The 24795-nt window shown below is 45.6% G+C and overlaps 1 protein-coding gene across 6 annotated transcripts in view; it reads right to left on the bottom strand.

Annotated features, from left to right (window-relative positions):
• ZNF827 (zinc finger protein 827) overlaps nt 1-24795 on the bottom strand; it is a 162361-nt gene that overhangs the window by 111638 nt on the left and 25928 nt on the right. For all 6 annotated transcript variants that reach the window (XM_084884282.1, XM_084884283.1, XM_084884284.1 and 3 more), the window contains exons 2-4: nt 19248-20306; nt 9692-9864; nt 2952-3432 (exon numbers count right to left, since the gene is read on the bottom strand). In XM_084884282.1, coding sequence (XP_084740408.1) covers nt 2952-3432; nt 9692-9864; nt 19248-20306 — 1713 coding nt within the window. The remainder of the gene's footprint in view (nt 1-2951; nt 3433-9691; nt 9865-19247; nt 20307-24795) is intronic.

Here is a 24795-nt window from a genome sequence, read left to right on the forward strand (position 1 = left end):
AGTCATCTTTATGCTCAGCTTTAGTGGAAGGGGCAAGAAAGACTCCCCTTAATAGCCAAGCAAGAAAGAATCAAGTGTTTCCCCTCTCCCTTTTGGAGACAAGTAGGTGTGTCCACGCTTGAATCTGTCACTGTGCTCCGTTTCTGCAGACAGTGATGTGGCTGGCACCGGGACTCTGCAGACTCCGTGCCCACAAACAGCTGCACCCTCCGCTCCCAGCAGGTGCGCACGCAGAGCCCAGCTAAAACTCATCCCAAGAACAATGGAGCCCTTATGACGCCGAGGGACAAGGCCCGATGCTCACCATGGCTGCACTGCCTTAGAAGAGGGAAAGAGCTAGAAACTCAGCCTCGGTTCTCTGGGGTTGGGCCTTTGGGTCCCAGGATCAGAGCCTCAGACACAGCCAGGCCCAGCAGCTATCAACGATAGGGCTCGATCCAACGAAGAGTGAGCGACATTAGAAAACAACAACAGCATACAAAATCCCTCCAGAAAATGTATCCCCCTCCTTTTTAACACATCTCCTCCTCCCGGGGGCCGCATTGCCACAGTCACCAAGTTTACATTCACATCCAAATATGCACACACACAAAAAATTACCGATGCATCTCACTCCCCGGTGACTTTGTAACAGGTTGCTAGGTAACAGTGCACACAAGTCAGGTTTCAGGACCTTTAGTAAGCCACCATGAAATCGCTGCATGGGCCTTTTGCATAAGCAGTGTGCATTTGTTATCTGTTTTCTCCTGCCGATTGATCGGTCGGCAAATACTTGGGCTGCCAAACCGTAAACAAGTCCCCATCAATAGCTGGCTGAGAACACAGATCACAGCGTGAGGCTTCGGTGCACAGTTTCACCCCAGCCTACCCACTGGCTTCTGCGCTGGGGAAGCTCTTGTCTGCAATTCTGGTTCCCAGCAGCCCCGGGCCTTCTGTTCCGCTCCCTGAGACTGGGCTGGAGCTCGTTACAGCTGGATGGATGTGGGGCACCCGGGGCTGAGCTGAGAAGGAGCGGTATAACGTCCCCCAAGCATTTTACCGAATCCTCCCTCCATCCCTTCCTGCAGCTCTGAAAACGTCCCGGGGTGGTGGAGTAAAGGGAATAACCCCTTCCTAAGGGTCACTCACCCCACTTAGTTTTCTCGTTGGTAAGGAGATGCCTACCTCCCTATGTAAGCTAGGCTAAGTGAAGATGCCATTTGCATTAGAAGAACCCAGAAAAGGAGTCCTTGTGCTGTACTGTCAGCGGGAGAGACCACCAAGAAAGGACCCCCCCCCCCCCGCCAGCTCCCCCCACCACCCCGTTTCAAAAAATGTTTCAATATAAAACCCAAAGTCCCTAAAAGCTCAGTTTCCCTAGATGAGCTGGAAGAGAAGGGGGAGTAGAGAGCAGCCCCTGTCTGTCTGTGCCGCAGTCAGAGGCACCGTAATCCCTGGGACTTGATTGTGCCCGGCATCGGACTGCCTCCCTCCCCTCGCTCCCACGGCAGGTCTGGGTGCCTCACGGAACACTCTCTGCTCTCTTTTCCTCCGCAGCTCATTTCTGTGACGCCTCATTTCCATCCCCTACCTTTTCTCATTTCTTCCAACTAGTGCTGCGCTCCTGAGGGGCAGAGATCTGGGGTGACGGGGACAATCCGAAAGACCTGACTGCGGTGTCCCCGAGCACGGGGTCTTCAGAGTGACGCTGAACCTCTAATGCACCTGGCAATGACATTTAGTGAAACGCGACTCACAGTCCATTTAAAGGAAGACGGTGACCAATTATTCTCCATTTAAAAGGCTATTGTCAATCTCCAAAGAGCTGAAATGGCATTTGGAAATCATCCTGGGGACTGCAAGACGGAACCAATGCTCAGCTGACCTTTCCCCACCCTCCACATCGCCTTTAAAATTTAAAATCATATTTTAAAAAAATGGGAGAAGCCGTGCAATCCCAGGACACACTTTCTCATTCCAAAAGGGAGTCAGGAAAAATAGCCTTCCTCAACATTGTACCCCGTTCTACCACACAACTTAAAGATATTAAAAACAAAAACAAAACATAAATAAAAGAAATATCACATATAATTTGATGGTCAAAGTAGCATTAATCAATAAGGATAAATTTTTTCAACTTCTACTCCATATTCTTTTCAAATGGCATTGTGGCAGTTGGAAAATAATTTTTAGAAAATTCTAATTCCACTTAATTTGAGGTACCTAGAGTAGTCAAATTGACAGAGACAGAAAGTGGAAGCGTGGTCACCAGGAGCTGGGGGGCGGGAGGAATGGTAATGGGAAGATGAACGTGTTCCGGAGATGGATGGTGGTGATGGTTATACAACAATGTGAATGCACTTCATGCCAAAGAATTGAACTTAAAAAGGGCCGATTTCATGTTGGGTATGTTTTACCATAATAAAATGTGTTCCGTTGGAAAAACATTTTAAGATAATCTGTATCCTTTAATCAAATTTTCAAAGTCTATACTTCCTAAAAGTCTCTGTACATACATATGTCCTTAAAAATTTGTTTAAATTAAAAACAAACAAAAACCTTGAATAATGCAAAATGAGACACAAGCACAGTAAAGAACCCATTGCAAAAACAGGTTACATAGAGGCCATGATCACACAAAGAACTGCCACCAACCTGGCTCACCATTGACCCTTCCCCCACAATGAGCCCATAAAGAGAAAAACCAGAAAGACATCGGCAATCGCTGCTGTTTCTAGACCCCAAACCACAGCAATGCCTACACCCAGAGGACTGGAAAAAAAAAAAAAAAAAAAAAAGGTTAAGAACATGTATGAAGGTGCTGACCGTTAGAATTTAAAGGGACCTCAACATCACCTAGTCCTACCAGTTGATTTTACAGATGAGAGCACTGGTAGAGAAGAAGAGAAAGAGGGAGAGAGAGAGAGAGAAAGAGAGAGAGAGAGAGAATGAATACAACCCTATTCAAGTACCTGACAGCTTCATGAGAAAATCAGACGCCATCTTAACAGAGATGTCCTGGCTGAACAATGCTGACGCACTGTTGGCCACATACTCGGAGGGGTCTTTCAGCTTTGTGTGGTTGGCCGGCCTGTCGGCAGCATTCAGGGGAAAGGAGGCTGGCAGGCCGTTATCTTCCTTGGGCTCCTCCTTCACCAGCAAAGGCGAGACGCCAGCCCCACCCTGGCTAGTCCTCTCTGGAGTGCTGGCCGGCATCATGGTCCCCACTAGCTCTGTCCCTCCTGCTTCCCTGTGCTGCCCCAGGCAGGCACTGTCACTGAGGTGGGGCGATCCCTTGACATCTGGGTCTGGGATCTCCTCCTTCACCTTGGCTTCTGTCCTCAGGAAGTGCTGGTGGCAGCGCATGTGGAGCTTCAGGCTGAAGTGGCGCGAGGACGTGAAAGGGCACAGCTGGCACTGAAAGGTCTCTCCCCGGTCCTGGTGCTGATGAACCTGGCGGAGAAGCAAGAACAGTGAGCCGTCCACCGCGTGCTTACGGGAAACGCCTGGCTGCGGGTGCACACTCGTCATCAACGAGTCTCCGCACCGGACAGAGGGCTGGCCCCGGGGGATAAATAACCAGAGGGGAGCATCTCACGACAGAGCTCCGAGTGATGCGGTCACCCCGAAAAATAAAGTGGGTCCATGTCCTGGAAGAGCCCGCTCATAGAGCCAGGCTCACGATGGAGGTGCTGTCGCCCATGGAGGCCGTCCAGGATAGAATCCTCTGAAGGGTCTAGTCATCTGATCTCCTCAATGTCTTCAGAGAAAATATTTTAAACCAGCAGAATGCACACTTACCTAATGACTAGTTGGGGGGGGGGGGGGGGCGCGGGGTTCAAAAGAGGTCACCTGTTACGTAATTCCTCTCTTAATGATAACGCTTTGTGTGTTCTCAAGGACTGTCGCCCAGAGAATTAGTGATGTTTTTCAAAAATAATTTCATTTTTTTTCAAAATGCTTTTTTTTTTTTTTTTTTTTTTTTTTTAGGTAATTAAGAATGTGGAGAATAATGGCTCCAGGGTATTCCCATTGGGTAGACAGTGAAATTGAGACCTGGGATTGAGTGGCTTGAATGAAATGACAAGTGAAGAAAGTCGAGTGGGGTGTGGGGAGAACCAGGGTCTGGTCCCCACCAAGGATTCTCAGCAAGACGAAGCCAGTGTTTCCCACCGTGGTGACCCGGTGCTCAGATCCTGAGGTTTGCAGTAAAAGAGTGCCCGGCCGGCATGGCTCAGTGCTTGAGCGTAGACCTATGAACCGGGAGGTCATGGTTCAATTCCTGGTCAGGGCACATGTCCAGATTGTGGGCTTGATCCCCAGTAGGGGGTGTGCAGGAGGCAGCTAATAAATGATTCTCATCATTGATGTCTCTCTCTCTCTCTCTCTCTCTTTCTCTCTCTCTCTCTCTCTCTCTCTCTCTCTCTTTCTCTCTCTTTCTCCCTCTCCCTTCTTCTCTGAAATCAATCCTATCCTATATAATAAAACTCTAATATGCAAATCCACTGACTGGTGGAATGACCAGTTGCTATGATGCCACTGTCCACCAGGGGGGCAGACGCTAAACTCAGGAGCTGCCTCCTAGTGGTCAGTGAGCTCCCACCGGGGGAGGGCCACTCAGCCAGAAAGCCAGAAGCTGGGCTCTTGACTGGCAAGTGCATCGGGCAGTAAGGACCAAGGGGTCCTGGACTGTGAGAGGGCACTGGCTGGGCTGAGGGGCCCTCTCCAGGGCAGGAATCTCGTGCACAGGGCCTATAGTAAATATATATTTTAAAAAAGAAAAAGAATGCAGTTTGAAATCCAGTCTGTCTTGCTTGCACGTATACACCTGTAAAAACTGAGAGGAGCTTTTTTTCCCTTCCCGTCACTCCCAAATTTAGAGCTTGAAAAAGCAAGGAAATCATTGCATGGGCCCGCGCCAGGCTCCGTCCGAGCTGGCCGGTGCTCACAAGCTTGTTAACTCCCCCTTTCATCCCTGCCAATGCTTCAGCACTGACCTGCTGCACCCTGCTATTTCAGGACTGGCCCTCCCTGTGTCAAAACTGCCAATTGTGTAGATTTGGGCCAAATGATTCGGGGAGTTGTATGCCCCGGACAAACAAGTCAGGGGTTGGAATTCAAAACCAAAACCAAACTGACACCCCATCTGTCAGGGGTGACCTGAGTGGGATTTGAACCCAGGTCTCCCAAAGGTTAAAAACCAGTTCGTTAATCCACCGCACCACCTGGCCCCTCGGCGGAGGCTGCCTTTCCAAGAAAGCGAGTTTTACTACAGCTGTTTATGCATTCTGAATGCAATCCAAAAGTATTATTCACCAGCCAAAACATACTTTTAAATAATGTTAAGTGACCAACAAAAGCAAAGAAATTAAACATTAATGGTGAGATCCTGTCGCCACAGCACCCCACTGTGGCTTTTTGAAAAAAACAACAGAAGAGATTCTGGGTCCCCCAAAGCATGACTTTCTCAACAGAAATCACCGTATTAACCTACATTCAGTGGCAGCAAAGCCTTGCTCACGAAAGTCTTTCCCTACCAGGTCTGGGGGTGGGGGCGGGGGATTGGGATGCCACCCTGTCAACGCTGTCACACCACCACTGGCGGTGAACACCGTCACCCCTCTCTGCTCCTTTTCAACAAAGGGACTTCACTCTGGAGCTGATGGGTTCATTTGTCTTCTCACTGAATCGTATGATTTCCCTGCCACCTCGCCACTCAATTCACGCAGAATCAGGCCCCGGGGGTCAGGTCACCGCCCCGCGAGACCCTGGCAGGGGCTGCCCACCGCCTGCCCTGCAGCCAGGGGGGGGAAGGTCACAAGGCAGAAAGGTGGTAAAGATCACAAGGGAGAATTCCATTTCCGAAGTGTCCTCGCATCTACTGACTCAGGAGAGGACAGGAGCAAATCCTAGAACAGAAGCACCCGAAGCAGCTTCTGGAAGAAGGAAAAGCACCGGGAGTGAGCACAGGCTCTGGAGCCAAAGGGGAGCCCGGCTGGAAAAGAGTCTGCATGCAAGTGTTCTACCTGGTCCTGGCCTCGCTGCATGTAGTTGTGGGGAAATTTTAGTGACCGTTTCAAGGAAAAGCAGTGGATGTGAACTTGACTTTCTCCCTCACCATTCTATTTGAGCTACACCTTCCCAAAGGGGTTAGGGGCCCTTATTTGACCTTGGAGAGGTTTTAGCTCCAACCTCTCTAGACCAAAAGGCGCTCTCTGTTACCATCTTTGTTCTCTTTAGCGTAACACAGACTTCAACACACACTTGTCTAAGGCATGTCATTCTTTCCAGGCCAAATGGTGGTGTCCTTACTGACCGGCCATTTTGCACGAAAAGCACATCCCCACCCTAAGGGGAAGGACGTGAAGGGGCTGTTATATCATTCGGTCCATCTCCTCAATCGGATGAATAGGAGGAAACTTTGGGAAACATCTACTCCACCGCCCTTGGGGGACCTGGCCAGCCCAGCTCCTAAGAAGGCAGGCCCGGGACCAGCAGAGCTAGGTGCCCTGACTCTTGTCCACTCTCTTGCCACTCCTTCACCCATGATCTTTTCTTTTTTTTCTTTTTTTTTTTTTTTAAATATATTTTATTGATTTTTAACAGAGAGAAAGGGAGAGAGATAGCTAGAAACGTCGATGAGAGAGAAACATCGACCAGCTGCCTCCTGCATACCCTCTACCGGGGATGTGCCCACAACCAAGGTACATGCCCTTGACCAGAATCGAACCTGGGACCTTTCAGTCTGCAGACCGATGCTCTACTGCTGAGCCAAACCAGCTTCGGCCACCCATGTTCTTTACCTTTTTCTGTCCTTTTTTTTCACCTTTTCTTTCACCTTTTTCTGTCCAATTTCAGCTTATGAATGTCCTATTTAATCCCTGAATGCTCACTCATCCAGGAAAGTTGTAAAAGACTTAATGGAAATCTAAGATAACCCCGAGGAAGCTGGAGGCATTTGCATCTCCTTCCGTTGCCGCTCATAAAAACACTTGCACGGTATACTGAGGAGGAAAGACAGGCTTGGAAAAACACACAGTGCCCAGCACCCAGAACATGCTAACACTATGTGTTGAACAAACAAAGTGGAAACCCGTTTTTTTTCTTAAATAAATCCACATAATGAATATAGATAGAGATGCATTAGAATGACACTAAGGGTTAATTCTACGTGTGATGAGATTATGGGTCAATTATTATATGCTTTTCATTTATTGGTTTTTCTAAATTCTCAACACTAAAGATATATCGTAAAAAGAGAAAAGCAATGAAATTCATTTTAGAGAAATGTTTTAGTCCATGTCGCTAATTTATTTCTAAATGTAAATGTTAATATATATTCTGATGGCTTTCGGGCAATAATTACTATATTAGCTACATTTACCTAGTGTTTCTCCACCCTGGGGTCTGTGTTAAGTGGCTCATGTCCGTTATCTCATTTAACTATTATAACAACTCCATGAGACAGACCGCATGATGAGTATCTCCATGACCAGAAATGGAAGCTTGAGAGGTTACATGATTTGCCCAGGGTCGCACAGCTACTAAGGTTCTTATGACCACAAGAGATCTTAATCTATAGGCTATGCTGCCCCCACTTCTTCGGCAGAAATTGTTTTAGAAAATCTTTCCATCTTTGTAATCTCTGGCTCTCTCCTCCTAAAACCATAGCCGTTGTGTTTCCCTGTGGAGTCTATTTTCAAAATGTAGCCAAATTCAAGTACATCCAATGAAAATAAAACCATGAATTGATTGAAGAATTCAAAAAAAAAAAAAAGAAAGAGAGAGAGGCCCATGAGTCAGGTGTAGAGCAGAGAAAAGAAACAGTACACCGTTTGATAAAATTAAACTTGTATGAGCCCTTCTCACACTTCCCTTATCAAAAGCTCAGTTGGAGCTCAACAGGTTAGGACACAATGAGTGTGAATAAAGGAGTAATTTCGCACACAGCTTTATTGTACCGGTTATTGATTTCTTCTGAAAGCCTTCTAAGACCCCACGACCCACAGAGCCCTCGCCACTCTCATCAGTAACACTGTCATGGCCGACTGTCTGTATCATCAAGGCACCCAACTCATCTCTCTGTAGTTTCAGGGTCAGTAGTTCCTGCTCTTGAAAACCCAGCTTTTTTTCCACGGGTTTATAAATAGGTTGTTTTAAGTGACCCTGAGCTGAAACCAAGCTTACAAGGTGTCAGGCAAGATGCAAGTTTTCTGCTCACTGAAGCTTTAAATTTGCCAGACCTGACTTCTGAACACAGCGCAGAGCACAGTCACGAAAACAAATTCTAGTTTTAAAGACGTTTCTTTTGAAGTCTCATCCCGCTAACGAAATCCACTTTGCAGGTGTAAAACATGAGATTTTGCTTTGGGAAGAGGTGATGGAGAAGGAGGAGGGTTAAAGTAAAAACTAAGCAGGCCCACTAAAATTCAACCAACCAGAACGCCTGGTTAAATGGATTCTGAAGATGAAGGGCATGCTACTCCCAGGAGAAAAAGAAAAAGGCAAATGATAGAAAACAAATTACACCATAGGTTTAATTTTTTAAAATCTTTTGAGCCATTGCCTAAAGTCAATAGAGCTACGTTTTTTAACAGTGATTACTGACAAGATATAAAAATAAAGTAAATTCTTAATTATGTACACACACTATACTTCTTATGGGAGGAAAGTAAGAACTTTATAAACAACGTCAACAGTTAAACCATATTGAAAATATCAATAAAAATGACTTGTTATTATTAAGGTGTTAGATGATAGTTGTTGAAATTACACAACTATTAAAGAACATTTCTGTGTCAGATACTTTACTAATATTATCTCCTTAAATACTAATAACAGTTCTTCTCAACATTATTGTTCCCATTTAACAGATGAGAAAATTAAGTCTAAGGGCTCCTTTGCTCAAGGCCACTTAGCTAGATAATTGCACAATGAGACTTAAAAATGGGTCTATCAAATTCAAAAGCGCATGCTCTTTTGATCCCATGGGTTTCTTCCTTGAATTTCAGACAAAACCCTTAGTATTAATGGAGTTTGCTAAGTTTTAGACGACTAAGTTTTCCCCCATCTCACCTGAGTAACACATAGACTCTATTTAACGTCTATTACAGGTGCAAGCCAACCTGTTTTCACTAGGACATTGAAAACAAAATCCTTGCATGTTGGGTAAGTGTGTTCTTGGGAATTAGGACAGCTTAAACCCTGACAGCCTTAGGGAGGACTCAGTCTTGTCAGGAATAGCCCTGAGCCCTCCACAGGGCTAGCGTTGAAGCCCAGGTGTCTTTAGTGTCTTACCACCTCCTATAAGGTGTTTCTGGGTGTTCCTCTGGGTTTGTAAGCAGGAGAGGGCAGTCTCGCCAAAAAAGGGGAGCCGGTCCAAGCGCCCTCTCTTTGGGCACAGGTCCAGTAGCCCTTCCTGAACTCTTTCTGCCCCTCCAAGCACCCCGGAAATGCATCACCATGTAAGGCCAGCTTAGGCTGCTTCCCCAAAGAGGGGTGGATCTCCACCACATATGTTATTTGGATTTTGAAGCTTCTCTCTGTTCCCGGTTGTAAACTGGAAACAAAGACCTTCACAAGAGGACTCTTTGCAAGGTGCTTCATTTCCATTGCGTTCTACCTTGTATCCTTGAGCACTGTCATCCACCAAAAGCCCCGCTCATCTTGGAGGTACCTGCCTCCTCGGAAGGGCTGTCTGGGGCTGGCTTACCTTCATGTGGGATTTGAGATTGTCCTTGCGAGCACACCGGAATGGGCAGAGTGGGCACTGATGACTTTTTAAACCTGTGTGAATCACCATGTGCCGCTTCCAGTAGCTCTTCCTTTTTATAACCAAACCACATATTGGACACTGGAAAGGCTTTCCGCTTTCCTCTTCTGAGGCTTGGAAGAAAGAGAAAGAGAGGAAAATTAAGGAAAATGAAGAGGCACACTACATCCAGCACTCATTCACATGCATTGCTATATAAAGAACACTAAAAATGACTTGATTTCTCCCGCCCTACCCCCTACCCCTGGCAATCCCAAGACTTCATCCAGGATGTTTTCTTGCTGCTTTTCTTCAGGTACAAGCCCACATTCATCTCATCACTTTTATCTGGGTTCCATTTTTCAAAATCTGGCCGCCCTGCCTTGTGAACGTGTAACTTCCGAAGGCCATCCCGCACTTAGGAAGACATCTGCAAAGGGACGTCGCTAGGCCTGTCCTTGCTCAGCCCGGAGTAGCCTCAATTCAGGGACTTTGTTTCCTGAAGGAAGCTGTCAGACCCAAGTCCATCTATGGACTCCTGAACTTGGAAAATGGCAAGAAATAAAGACAAATCAAATGGGACAGAGAAGAATGCCCTGTAGCACAAGCAGAAACCTAATGGCCACCGTCAACCTCACACACCGACTCCGTGGAGACAGATGTTAGGATCCCTACTGCTGACTCATTTAGTTATGGCCTGAGCATCTGCTGCTGCCAATTTAGCCATCGGGGGGTCTTAAGGTCAGGGTTTACCCTCTTATTTCTGTCCCTCTGGCTGCCACTATCAAGATGAACTGCCTTCCTCTGCCCTGCCATAGGGGCCCCGCTGCCCGCTTTGGGAAAAGCTACCAACCAGGCAGTCACACCTGCTTCAATTTTTCAGAAAAGCAAACCAACAAACTGGTTCCTCCAAGGAAAGCTAAGCTCACTCTCCCCTCCAACACCTCCACAGGGAAGGGCTCTGCTGGGACACTGAGTTGCTACCTGTCTAGTCCATCAATTGATATTGGTCAGAGCCACACCAGCCTTGACATTTGGGAAATATAAACCATCAAAGCAGGTAGAGTTCAGGCCTCAAACTTTCCTTTCTTAATCATGAAGGATCAAAAATATTTGCAAAAGGTTACATAAATTGTAATACGTTCATAAAATAAGATCTATGAAGCTATATTTTATTTTTTTAATTTTTTTAAATAAATCTTTATTGTACATATTATTACAAATGTTCCTCATTTTTCCCCCCTCCATTGCTCCCCTTCACCAGATTCCCACCCTCTGCCCTTTCCCCACTCCCCATTGTCCTCATCCATAGGTACACAGTTTATGTTCATTCTCTTCCCGCACCCCCCCACTCCCCTTTTCCCCCGAGAATCGTCAGTCCACTCCCCTTCCATACCTCTGATTCTATTATATTATATTGAAGCTATGTTTTAAAAATGAGGTATGTCTATAGCAGCTAATATAGAAACATGTCCAAGATATTAAAGAGTTAGTGGATAAAGCAAGACATAAAACTATGTCTAGGATGTTGATATTTTTGTTTTCTAGAAAATGGGAATCAATTGCTGTTTAAACCATGAGGTGAAAGGTTGACAGGGAACTTTACAGAGGATGGATCCAGCTGACAACAGATACAACCACTGATTAATCTTAACATCACCAAAAAGGAAACAGACATTGTGCGCCTTCCAATAAGCCATCTATGAAATATTCTTACAAAAATGTAATCAGGCCTCTATTTCACTAGCAGTTCACTGGAAATGCAGGTGATTAAAACAGCCATATGTTAAACAGACAAAGGGGACGGAGTAAGCCAAACTCGCAGTGTGGGAAAGTCCGCAGGACAAATGACACAGTCTCTTCAACAAGGAAATGACATTTTCAAAGAGCAGGGGTTACGGATGAAAAGACACCTGAGACACTTACAAAAAAATGCAAGGTGTAAAGCTTATTTGGATCCTGGCTATAGAATGATAAAATAACACTTTTGAGATAAATTGGGGAAATACTGATTATAGCCTGGGTGTCCCATAATATCATGTAGCAATTGTTGATCCTGCTGGATGTGACCATAGTCACTATGTCCACTTTTTAAAGTCCTTATCTGCTGGAAATATTTACAGGCAAATGGATATGATGTCTATGATTTGCTTTAAAATACTTGAGGGGGGAAAAAAAAAAGAGGGTGAGTAGGAAGAATAGGTTGAATAAATGTAACAAAAAAAGGACACCCTTTCATGTGAATGAAAATTGTTTGGAAGCATACCCAGGAAACCATTAAACAGTTAAACTCTGAAAGACTGGGGATTAAAAGATAGGGGGTCAGGGAGGGAAGCTTTCACTTTCATTTTATATTCCTCTCTACTATTTGAATTTGCTTAATGCACTTGTTACTTGTAGCATTTTAAAGGGAAATATTCCCAAGTGTGAGCTTTGAAATAATTTTGTATTTTTCATTTAGTCAACTGAGTCCCCACACACAAAGAACCACTTAAAATAGATGGAACAAGAAGGGTTCTGGAATAAAGCTAGGTCATTCCAAAATGCTGTTTTTACTAATACACTAATCATAGGCCATATTGCTTAGCTTAACCACGTAACTTGAAAAAGACTCCTCTATCTAAAAATATACCCTACTAGGCTGGAAATTCTACTGGTGACATGTTCCATCACGAGTATTTCCTCTTCCGACTGTGGGTCGGGCAGGAATGAGGCTTTCCTTCCACTCCAGGAAAAGCACGCCTCTTGAGCACCTGTTTTTATGAACCCACCAGGGCTCTCCTGTTGTCTGCTTCTGTGGACTGCTTCTGCTCACCCGGAGTCCTACCCCTAATTGGGCCCGTCATTTTCTGTCCTTCACTGTCATTTCCTTCACTCCGGTGTCCTGATGGCAAAAACCACGTGTTGAACAACAGACTGGAGAGGAAAGACTAAATCAGGCTCCAGGTGAGATTATTGCCATAAGCAGGAGGAGAAGGGACCGATAATGATGTGTATTTGGGTTACAAGAGAATATCGAAGTAGTGAGAAAGAGCCACACAAACAGGCTGCCACCAACCCCATCTGCCTGGTTTTACAGAATTGTCTGGGAAAGGAGAGAAAATCTGAGCTGTCCTCCACTGACCTGAGGTTTCCTGGCACATCATAGGAAGGCAATAAAAAGGCATGAGGTGACAAAAGGAGCGTAGCTGGTTTCCCTGAACACCTTGCCTTGCCTGACGTGACCACCCCCAGCCCCCTCCGTCACGTCAGGCAAGGCAAGGTGTTCAGGGAAACCACCTACTCTATTTTGCAAATGCAGCTCAGAGTACACTACATAAACCCTGCATGTTAATATTTCACGTAATCTATTTTATTTTGGAGCTATGCTTCCTAAGTTTTAATGAATACCAAAACATATATGAAACATGTACCAATTAGGGTATCCTTGGACTGACAAGAGAAAAAATTAGAACAGCCCCAATGGAAAGAAACTAACCTCAAGTCATGTGGTCAAACAGCTATTGCTACTATAACTGTTGGAAATTTTTATTTTTTATTTTTTTTTATTGCTTTCTTATAGAGAGGAAGGGAGAGGGATAGAGAGCTAAAAACATCGATGAGAGAGAAACATAGATCAGCCGCCTCTTGCACACCTTCCACTGGGGATGTGCTGGCAACCAATGTATGTGCCCTTGACCGGAATCGAACCTGGGACCTTTCAGTCCACAGGCTGATGCTCTATCCAGTGAGCCAAACCGGTTTCAGCTGTTTGAAATTTTTAACTGGTCACGGCAAGAAAGGAAGAAAACAATCCAAGTGGTAAAAGTAACTAGAAAACAATGATCCATCTTCAAAGTTGGCCAGTAATCTCCCTGATAAGATCTGCATTTTTTATTTATTCAAGAAAAAGGATTTCATGGTTCAGTAGGATGTCCTGCATGTGCATATGATGGGAACTCCTTGGAGAAGGGAGGAAGTGAGGATGTATTCTATTTCGTGTGCCAAACTATTTTCAAGGAGCTGACAGCTGTTTCACCCAAATGTACAGCCTAAGGAAATGTGACCACTTCCTCAGAGTAAGCCACACATTCTTGAGGTAATGGGATTGAAATGTTCATTTACAACTGTCTGATAAACAATTTCCCCCCAATATATCTCTAGCTAATTATTATCACAGCAAACAAAACTAAATCCCATCAGATGGTAATCGACCCAGTGGAATGGATAGCTGCTAATTTGTTACTTTGAAGAAAACATGCTCTCTTTATAGGCAATAATATTATTGGAATAAAGGAGATAATAAATGTGTGTGAAATGCCCGTCACACAGTAAATGGAAGCTATTGGGAGCAGCTGTAATAGTAATAGTAGTGACAATAAACACTGGTCATGCCCTCCAAAGCAGAAAACTCACCATTAGAGCAGATGTAAATTTAAACAACGGGCATCACATAATAAATACGTGGCTCAGGGCCTGGACCGACATGGTAGTTTATTCCTAGAGCTCAGAGGAAATGAAAGAGCAAGGGTCCATGGTGGTGCTCAGGTAGGGTCTGGCTCAGCCCAGACAGAATTCTGAGGACCAAATCCAGCTTGGCAGGAAACCAGAGGGATGGAGAAGACAGGAGGAGAGAAGAGGCTGGAGCGGGGAGCCCTCATCTTTGTGTCTCCAGCCATCAAAAGAGTGCCGGGACAACATACATTCCGTAACTGTGTGTCAAGCTGTAGTAAGATTAAGTGGAAAGGGCTGGGTCAAGAATATGGAAAAGAGAAACAAACACTGGACATGAAAGTAAAAGAATCCGGAAGCTGCCGGTAAGACCCAGTGCAAGTAGGGCTAGCCCAAGAGTGCACGCCTTTCACACAAGAGCCAATACACCTCGGGAATGGATGGTGCATGAAGAGGGGGCTGGATCTCGGTGTAAATACTTACACCTCGACCTATTTCCATAGTGAACCTGGAGCAGCTTATGTTAAAAATGCACAGTGTAATGTCATTGTTAATAAAGTACAATGATATGTGTTCAAACTATCTGCAATGGACCAGATCTGCCCAAGACAGAAATGATCTTGTAAGAGGTTTGATCATGTATTTTAAGAAGAAATATATTTAATTAACATTTTTAATTGTTTTTGCTTTATTTTTTAGTTGATGTAATTAAAAATAAACATAAAGTAGAACAAAGGAATTTTTCAGCAGCAAGGAGTTCTGACGATAATTCCCAACAGCTCAGTTTAGAGATGAAGAAACTGAAGTGACTATAGAGTTGGGGGGGCGGATGGGGTAGGGAGCACTAGAGCCAACCTTTTCACTTCTGTTTGGTGCTCTACCCTGTTGTCTGTCCGTCTATAAATACACAAAACAACACCACCAATACTTCATTGGTCTAAAAAGGAAAAAAAAAAAAATCATAGTTTCTGACTTGCTTTAATTTAAGGAAGGTTTTTTCGTGTGTTTTTTTTTTTTTAAATAAATGTAATTATTTTATAGGCTTTGAAATTAAACTTTCTTTTGTTAGATCCTATGTAACAATTTGCAGAAAATCAAGGTACTTTGCAAGTGGGTCGTTTTTGCAGATAAACCTCACCACACTCACAGGAGGAGGACAAGATGACAGATGATTCCAGGTGTGCATCATCCGGGCATCATCACCACTTCCACTTGGGGCCTGCCAACCCACAGTGCACACTGTGTAAGAGGACCCATCCCCTTCCTGATGGCAATAAACACACGGATTTAATATCTTTTAATAGAATTTCATGGGCATGTCTCTCAAATGCTATTTGAGGGAAGTAAAAAAACAAAACAAAACAAAACAAAAAACACTATGTTAGCAATGGGTACCACTGTGTTTATCTGCTGTTATGGACATTGATATTATTAATGCATGTTTTCATAACTGGTAAGTATTCGATAAAACTCAGAAGTCAGATATCTAGGGGCAGTCTCCATTTGAGTCACTGCAGAAATATAATTGAGATCAGTGACAGATAGATCTGAATCTTGATTAAAAGTGAATTTTCTAAGCAAGTTCCTGCATGCAAGCATTCCCAGATTACAGCCAGAATAACTGCGGACCTGAGAGGGGTATCAGAAGAGGTCCCCTCACTGTTAGGGGTCTCTATGCTTCTGCAACCATGTTAGTAACATTATGTAAATATGACAGAAAACAGCAGCCAAACACCCCCTGCATCTACTGACCCAAGAAGTAGTCTGAGCCTTCAGATGCATGGGACCAGCTGCTTCTAAGCATGTTTAGATTTTAGACAGAAAATTAAGATGTTTTTTGGAGACCCTGTCTCTGCAAGTCTCCCTGTTATGTAGCTAGGAGCCTGGCATTCTGAGAATCTTGTTGGTCTTCCACAAACAAACAAACAAACAAACAAAAACTTTGTCTTTAAAATAAAAACTATTTTATTTTTTGAGCTACAACAGAACTGTAGCTTCAAAGAGAATGCAGTCAATGTGTGACATTTATCTTTAGAGCAAACGGATATAATCTTCCTTCTATCGTGTCCCCTTTCAGAGGAGCAGTGTAGCATGTGCTGGGGCACAGGGGCACATGAAAGAAACCTCCTCCTCAAGTGTCACGTCTGTCTTGCAGTGGGGACGGCTGCTGAGGAGCGGATTCTTTAAGGAATTAAATACACCATGACCTGGCGACAACCGAATCCTATTCAAAAAAGAGGAATAAGGCCAGACCTAAAAGACACTTATTTTTTTTTTTTCATGGTGTGGACTTCCCTTGACCTGAAGAAGGGCAAAGAAATGCCTGAGTCTGAATTACTCAATACACTGGCTTCTCTAGCACATACCTCTTTGTAACTCTAGGATTAACTTGATATGCCCTTTTTGCAACATTTTGAGAAATAGCTTGGAAATGGAAGCCCTGCTCGAAGTCAGGGTGGTGTGTAGTTTATTTTTGTGGATTTGTTTTGTTTATCTAAGTTATTAAGCAACAGAATCAGAATTTTCTTCTTGCTGTGAGAAATCGGTCCCACCTATCTCTTTTGCATTAAACTAAGATTTCTTTCTAAGGTAAAAGGGGGAAAAAAATAGAATATGAAATGTTTAGAAACATCTCACCACATCCCCACAAATGCTTTTTAGGTAAAACCAAGTGACATCCGAATCCAGCCCGCAGATTGTCCTGAAACCAGCAGAATAGTGTATAAAGGGGAAGTTAGGGGGCAGGTAGCAAAGACACACTTTCCCTTCCACTCTTCAGATTAAAAAATCAGTGATCCAAGTACCACTAACCATATTATCTCTCCGTGATATAAAGATAAGCAACAGAATAAGGTGTTTTAGCAACGCCTTCTCAGCCCATAACCTGGTTAGGATGCTGGGAGGGGATGGCATTCGCTTCAAAAGAAACGTGCACGGGGAGTCAGGATGCGTCCATATGGATGCACGGGGCATTTTTCGAATGACCATTTCCTGAGCCCTTGTGCTTTTCTCTGCAGCGATCTCTCCTCTCGCGTGAGTTTGGCAAAACGAGTGTTTTTTTTTAATACAACGACTCCAACAGTGGAGCTGCTTCACCAAGCCTTGGATTGGGAACAGAGGCCTGAAAACCGGGACCCAGGCAACAATCCACAGCCAAGCCGCAGTCCAAGAGGTTCCTTCCTCTCCTCCTTCAATGTGGACATTTTAAACATTCGTTGATTAACATATTAAGTGGTTCAGCAATAGGATAAATTCAGTAAGAAGAAAAGAAGGAAAAAAAAGATTTCTTATAGATCTCCATATTGAATCCTGCTGAGAGAAGCTCATTCGGATGCTGGCATGAACTCGGTGCATTTAAAGCCATGGGGAGCTCATGGCCTCTTCCTTATCTTTACATGCATCTAGTCACTGGAATGAAAAAAGTCATACCTCACAACTATTGCTGATTACTCCCAAGACACTAAGTGACAAAGCCACTAGTTTTCCAGGAGACACAGTTTTATGTCACCTTTTCCCAATGCTTCAGTCAAATAAAGTCTATTATTCAGTTTATATAAGCTTTTCCAAGTAACTAACGTCCGGGAGAATTTACAGCATGACCACCATTAGTCTGTGTATTCGATCACCAGCTGCAGAGAATATTTATAAAATTACCTATGACGTAGAGCCATGCCTCTCTTTCTGCTTCTACCCTAAATAAAAATTCCATAAACCAGGAGTGATTGATTCCATGGCAAGACTGCCCGGCTCCCTCTGCTCTTCTCCCTGTTTCTAAATACGAGCCATTTCTCTCTTTATTTCACCAGATGGCAGGTGAGAAGTGAGGAGAAATGATACTCAGCACTGATAAACACTTCAGGATTTTATGGACACTTTGGAAACTCTGGCGTGAGCCACTTGGATGGCTTGCAGTCATAAAAGTTCCAGAGATCCATTTTCCTCGTTGTAGTCTGCTGTTTACACAAGTTTTAAAGTAATTATAATTAGTGCGTATAGCTCACTCAGCAATTTAAATGGAAATCTGTCATAAACGCGTCAGACTGATGTTAGCTGGGATCGTTCAGTCAATTATTTGCCGTTCTCAACACTCTTCATCAATGCGGCTGCCATAATCAAAGCCAGCTAGACACACAACGGCGGTGTTTACACTGCCGAGGACACACAGAGCCTGCTTCCTGCTCTTGTCTGGCAGGATATCCTCGGGAGACATCGGAAACTCCATACGACCATCTCCACGACCTCATACTCCACAACTGAACAACAAACCAGTTCCAGAATTGATGTTTCCACTGTGAGGACGCCAGTGACTAAATGCCTCCCTCAGATGAGTAGCTCCCTCTATACGATAGCGACTTCTCCTTTGGAAAAGCTGTCCCCATGAGAAACACTTATGATTCAGATTTTCCACATGCACATTCCTTCAGGATCTGATTGGGCTGGAAGGACATACAGCACCGGCAGGAAATGCTCTGATTATGTCTGAATGACAACGTTCTTCGGAGTTCGTGGATGACAAGAAATTAGACCAGGGCAGGATCAGTGAAAAGCGCTTAAATCCCACAAAAAGGTAGTAAGAATGCTAACATGAAAGTATACAGTGGGATAAATTAGGGCAGAGCAGTCACTGACTGTACAAAAGCCCGTTTGTGACGGAGGCAGCGGGAAGGGTGGGCTCTCCCTTGTTCAGTGATGCCACGCAATTCATGGCGAAGAGGCTTTGATCTCCCCCATTAAATATATCTCGTATGGACCTAGCCTGAACTTGGTAATGAAAAAAAAAAAAAAAAATCACTCTATGAAAGGGACGAGAGTACTGTATCTCGCTAAGATTATTCATTACCTTTCAAAAATGGAGCCATTTGTGAAGTCTTTGTGGCACACGGGCGGGAAATCCACTACCCTGCTTAGTTACAGTACTTTGTTGTGCGCCTGCTTTTTCATGCCCTCCGCAGATCAGATGCGAAACCCAACCGAATAAGGCAAAATAAAATAAAATAAAAAAAAACGTGCTTTAAATGAAATAAGGAGACTTAGCAGTTGACAGTCAGAAAGACGAGCACAGTGACTGAAAGGAAAGATGCCATACCTGAGCTGGAGGGCTTGGAAACTCTTCCCTTGGGGACCGGGAGTAACAATAATTCTAAGGACTGTGGCGGTGGCGGTGGCGGTGGTGGTGGTGGCGGCTGTGGTGGTGGGGTCACCTTTTCTTGCATCTTCTCTGAAGGCGGTGGCGGTAGGGGGTCCTCGGGCACGAGGGACGCCTTCTCGGCCAGCAGACTCCCCGCGGCCCTGGCGGCCACCTCCTTGAGCAGGGCAGCCGAGGAGGTCATGGAAGCCAGGGAGAGGAAGGAGCTGGCCGGAGGCGGGTGCTCCTGGCCGGGAGTCAAGCTCCGCTCGCTGACTTTCTTGGACAAGGCCGCCAGGGTGGAGCTGGCCGACTGGGAGCTGAACGGGGAGGAGAAGGACTCGAACCGCAGGGTCTCCTCGGTCCTGGCCAGAGACTTGTCCTGCAGGACGGCGTTGGCGGCCGCCTTCAGTTTGAGGATGGCCGAGTCGGGGGACAGGCCGCAGGTGGTGGTTGAGTTTGGCAACCACTTACCTTGATTCCATAGGAAACGGTTACTTGGAGTGTATTGGTCATTCTGATCCTGCTTCTCGGCCAACTTCCTGGCCAGGACGCTGAGCTGCTGGGCGTGGTGGGACGGTGGGGAGAAGGAGAGGTTGGGGCCCACGTTCACGGGGGACTCCACCCTGCCGTTGGCCGTGGCCGGGGCGGTGTCCAGTTTGAGGGACCCGGCCTCCAGCAGCCGCCTCAGGTTGCTGCTCAGAGGTTTGGTGGAGCCGGGGGAGTCGTCATCACCGCACAGAGAGGACAGGCCGGGGGAGAGGTGGTCCTGGCACTGCAGGGAGTCTCGCAGGACGTCGCCGTCGAGGGCCGCCAGCTCCAGCGTGTGGCTGCTGGGGGTGGCGCTGCCCAGGGAGGTGTCGGGGGAGGTGGACTGCTCCTGGATCCGGTCCTCCAGGGACAGCTTATAGTTCTCCTGGACTTCGCCATAGGATGCTTCGGACGGAGTCTCGGAGGAGTTTCCATACCAGGGCTCGCCTTCACTGAGTTCGCCCTCGGCCTCGTCCTGCCTACTAACGTCTGGGGGAAGGAAGAAGAGCGGGTTACTCCCAAAGTGAGCGGCAGGCACACCTGAAGACAGTCACAGGGCGCTGCCGCTATGCTTCCTCCTCCCACCCAGGAGCCACATGAAAGGCAGCGGTGGCCTGTGCCGGCAGGTGCTGAGCCAGACAGCCTTGGCATAAGAAAGCAGGTAAAGTGCTGTCCAGGCAGAGGTAGGAACGCACCCACTCACCACACGCATTATTAACCTTTCTAAAAATGATGCCAGATCCGCGGAGCGGGGAAAGGAGGGGAGAGGAAAATGGATCTGGTTACAGAAGCAACGGCTATTTTCGATGGCGCGGGGAAATGGGAAGGAGCTTGTACCCGTATGAGGAGACCAGAAACAGCATCTTTAGTCTCGAGTCAGAATTAGAGAGGCAGCTGGCAGAGCGGGAAGACGTTGGCTGAGAGACAGACAGTGCGAAGCCGCTTCCCACTTCCTAACTCCGCCACCTCAGGCAAGGCCCTTAGCTGGGTGGATGTAAGATGCAATTCATTTTTTTTTTTTTTAGGATTATTTAAAAAATGTATGTATTTTAACAACTTCACCCAGTTCTTATGAAGCTTGAATCATAATAAACATGTGACCATGTTTTGGAAACGGCCGAATGCTATATAAAAATCAAATCTCTCTGGCAAACACTATTCACGTTACCGATTTCTTAAAATGACCATATCTGCCACATTACCCATGTTGCTTGGTTGAGAGTCCTTGATTTCCCTCACCGACATGTTGCCACCTTATCCCAGGCAGAGATTACTTTCTATCCATTAATTTATACACACTCTTCTCCCACTCTCAGTGTCTTCTCCCCCCCCCCTCCCCCCCCCCCCCCCCCCCCCCGCCCGCCCGAAGCACCAGTCAGCTGGGACTCCTTGCCATTTCAGGAGCACTCATGTGGTCTGTCACTTTTCTACTTTTGCTCAAAATATTCCTTCTACCTGGAATGTCTTTCCCCAGAAAACCAGAATGTCCAATTCTGCTCAGCCTTCAACACTCAGCTCACAGGTTTCTTCCTCATGATTCTCCCCAGAACTCTCCGTCAGAATCAATCTCTCCTTCTCATTCATTCACTCGCGTATTCAGCAAATGGTTATGGACTACCTGCGGCATGCCAGGCATTGTTCTCGATTGTTCTAGATTGAACAACATTGAACAAAACAAAGATCCTGCCTTCTTGGATCTTACATTTCAGTGGAAGGAGACAGCTGTTAAACAAAGTTACTGAATTAATAAGTCATAGAGTAAGCCAGAGAGTGACAAGTGCTTTGAAACACAACAGAGCAGGCCAAGGAGGGTGGTGGGTCATGGACAAAAGGCGAGGTGCAATTTTAAATAGGGGGTCAGGGTGAGGCTTTACTGAGGTGGTGACCTCGGAGCAAAGACTGGAAAGAAGTGAGGAGAGGTTCATGCAGATCTCTGGGAGAGTCCCACGCAGAGGGCATCACTGTGGGAAGATGCTTGGCATGTCTGTGGAACAGCAAACAGGACTGTGTGGGTAGGGTGGGGTGAGAGGGATTCAGAGAAAGAGGAAGAGAGAATTGTGAAGAAGGCTGTGCTTGACTCAGTGGGATTCTGTCAACTACTGAAAGGTCGTGGGCATCTGGTGAAATCAGGAACCAGGACTGAGGGTTTGGGGCAGGGAGTCAAATGATGTGACTTACAGTTTCAAAGGATTGTTTTGGCTGCCATGGGGAAATTCAGGCATGAGGGTGGGAGCAGGGGGGCCAGCTCAAGGAGGTACAGGAAGTGACAAGCAGCTGATTCTGTGCCTATTTTGAATGCAGGGCCAACATCCCTGTGCTTTGTTTATTTTGCTTTTACATCACTCTTCATTATCTGTCTGCTAGTGGTTTATCTTCTGAAAGGTAAGGAGTGGTGTGAAGGCAGGGGCTTATTATCTGCATATTCCACTCTGTGCCCAATGCGAAGCCTGGTTCCTCGCACAGTTCTATGAATGTTTAGGGATTGAGCCAGAACCCCCCACAGTGCCAAGCTTGCTGTAGAGCATGCTGTCTTTTCTGAATAGAAATAGCTAGAACTAGGAATTCATGAACTACACGCTAATACATTGATCTTCCCATGCTATCTGGAGAAGTAATGTCACAAATGACAAATTCTCTTTCACTAAAGTTTTACAACTCTTTCCTGAGAGTCTTTATTACGTTATCAAGAAAACGTAAAATATCAAATGAAATTTGCTGGGGAAAAGCAGATAAAATTGAATTTTCTCTTTTAAAAACAACCTGGTTCCTTGTGATTCGCCGCATTTCCTTCTTCCCACTGGATTTCAGCATTTTCCATCAGTCCTGAAGCCAGCGGGGCCCTGAACAACTCCTCTCCCCAGTGGAGTTGTTGCCTTTTACTGAACACCAAGCAGCCCACCTCCATTTCCACAATCGGGCTAATTTTTCCTTCCTCTGGCACACCACCTTTCTTGATTCCAGATCAAACATCTCATCTTTCAGGAGAACTGATGGGGCTATGATTTAAAAACCACTACAGTGAGAATTAACTGAATATCTCCTTGAAGAATCTCTTCTTCAGTCTTTATCAATGTTCGCTAAAAGAACTAACATAAGAAAACAGAGAGATTCAAAAGTAAATACTGTCAGATTATATTTTTGTACAACTAGAGTAGCTCCGGATAGGCAAGACTGGTCCGGAACTTTGCTGTAAGGGTCAACTAACAAGGTATATGTAAGACCAGGGTTTTGAGAACCACAAAGAATGACAGTCACATGTACAGACCTGTGATTTTACTGAGACTTTAAATATTACCAAAGTTACCCAGTTGGATCAAAGTTACACAGCTATTTAGTGCTAATGCCCAAACCAAGAACCCAAATCTCTCAACACAGGGCTCAGCATTTTCTACCAGACGCACTCTGAGTAGCAACTTCTCCGGAGCTCTGTCTGCACAGCTCCCTTCGTTCATCCTTCCACCCTCTCAAAACAGAAATCAGCTAGATAAGGACAGCATTCCCTCTTTATCTTGAGATAAACATTTAAGAGGTAAATGCCCATTATTCCTTATACCCCTATCTCTGCCACTTCACCTCTTCCTTAGTTGCAGTTGGTCAAATATTGATTCAAATGCCTAGACAATTCAGCAACATCTATTGACAAAGCCTCGTTCCGACCACCTCCGTGTTCACCCTCAGCATGCGAGAATATTCCCCCTCCCAACGTGCCAAAGCGGGTAAGCGTGTCAAAAACTAAAGAAGTTATCAACTCGCTCCAATCCTATCCAACAGTGAGAAGGAGACCCGAACATTCTTGAACGATATCTACATAAAGCAACTTTCCCAAACCTTGCCAAAACACAAGCCCCAAACAAGTAAACAAAGCATTTCTTAAACAGACCGTTTGTCTCTAAAATACCGGGATAGAACCTCAACCAACCATTCTTTGTTCCTTTCAATCTCGAACACAGAAATGCCACTCCCTTCTGGACAAGAAAACTCGGATATGTAAAGGATATTTTAAAACTCATAATACTCTATTAATCGCTTTTCCGAAGATGCCGCTATTGAAATTGAGGTTATTCGAGTAATAAACCACCAAATAATTGCCATGCATGGCCTAGAAAGAGCCAGGCCAGAAACCTGCAGAGAAACAGATCTGAAATTATTCTGGCATCACCTGAGGTCAGGCGAAAGGTGGGGGAAGCTTTCAGAGAAATGAATGCAGGAGACACAGGGACGTGCAGAGGTGAGAGAAAAATCGCAGGAGGTTCAAACAAATATGCTTGCAGTTCACGAAACAGCAGCAACAAGGATTTTCTCCCACAAATATTCATTTTCCCCCCTGCTGGGCTGCGCTCTGCTTTCCCGTTCAGTTCCGTCTGCACTGGCCCAGTTGCGGGGAGCTCCCCTACAGCAGAGTCTGCAGGGCCCCCCAGCACCTTGGGTTCTCTCCACTGGGAGCTCAGAGCAAAGTATTCCCTGCAATCTAGGAGGTTAATTTGTTGGCCACCACAAACTTTAGAATAGGCCAGGCTTGACATGAGTTTCCTTCACAACCTGAGAAGCCCCCGGCAGTACACATCTCCCTCTCCTGTCGCCAGCATGGCCCGGTGGCCACAGTCACAGAGCGCTGGGAATGCCCCCTGCACACACCCACCCACCGAGGACCTCACCGCTTTCCCAGCAGAGACTCCCTCCTGGGGAAGCCTCTCAACAGCCAATGTAAAGAGCTTCCTTCTAAATACATTATTTTTAACCTCCAGATAGGAAGTGATTTCCGTGGCTAATTTTGCAACAACCTCTGCGCCTCGCAGCCAGGTTCACACTCGTTCCCGTCAGCTTTACACGACGGTCTGTTTTTGTGTTTGTTTTTCCACTTTGAATCAGAAACGCAAAGAATTAAGAATAGAGATGGTGCAATTATAGAATGAAAATATGCTGAATAAATGTTGTTTCCATACAGCAGCAATTTCTCCTTTGGGGGAAACACAACAAA

Source organism: Pipistrellus hanaki (genome assembly GCF_964339955.1).
Source record: "Pipistrellus hanaki genome assembly, chromosome: 5".
In the NCBI taxonomy this organism is placed as follows: Eukaryota; Metazoa; Chordata; class Mammalia; order Chiroptera; family Vespertilionidae; genus Pipistrellus; species Pipistrellus hanaki.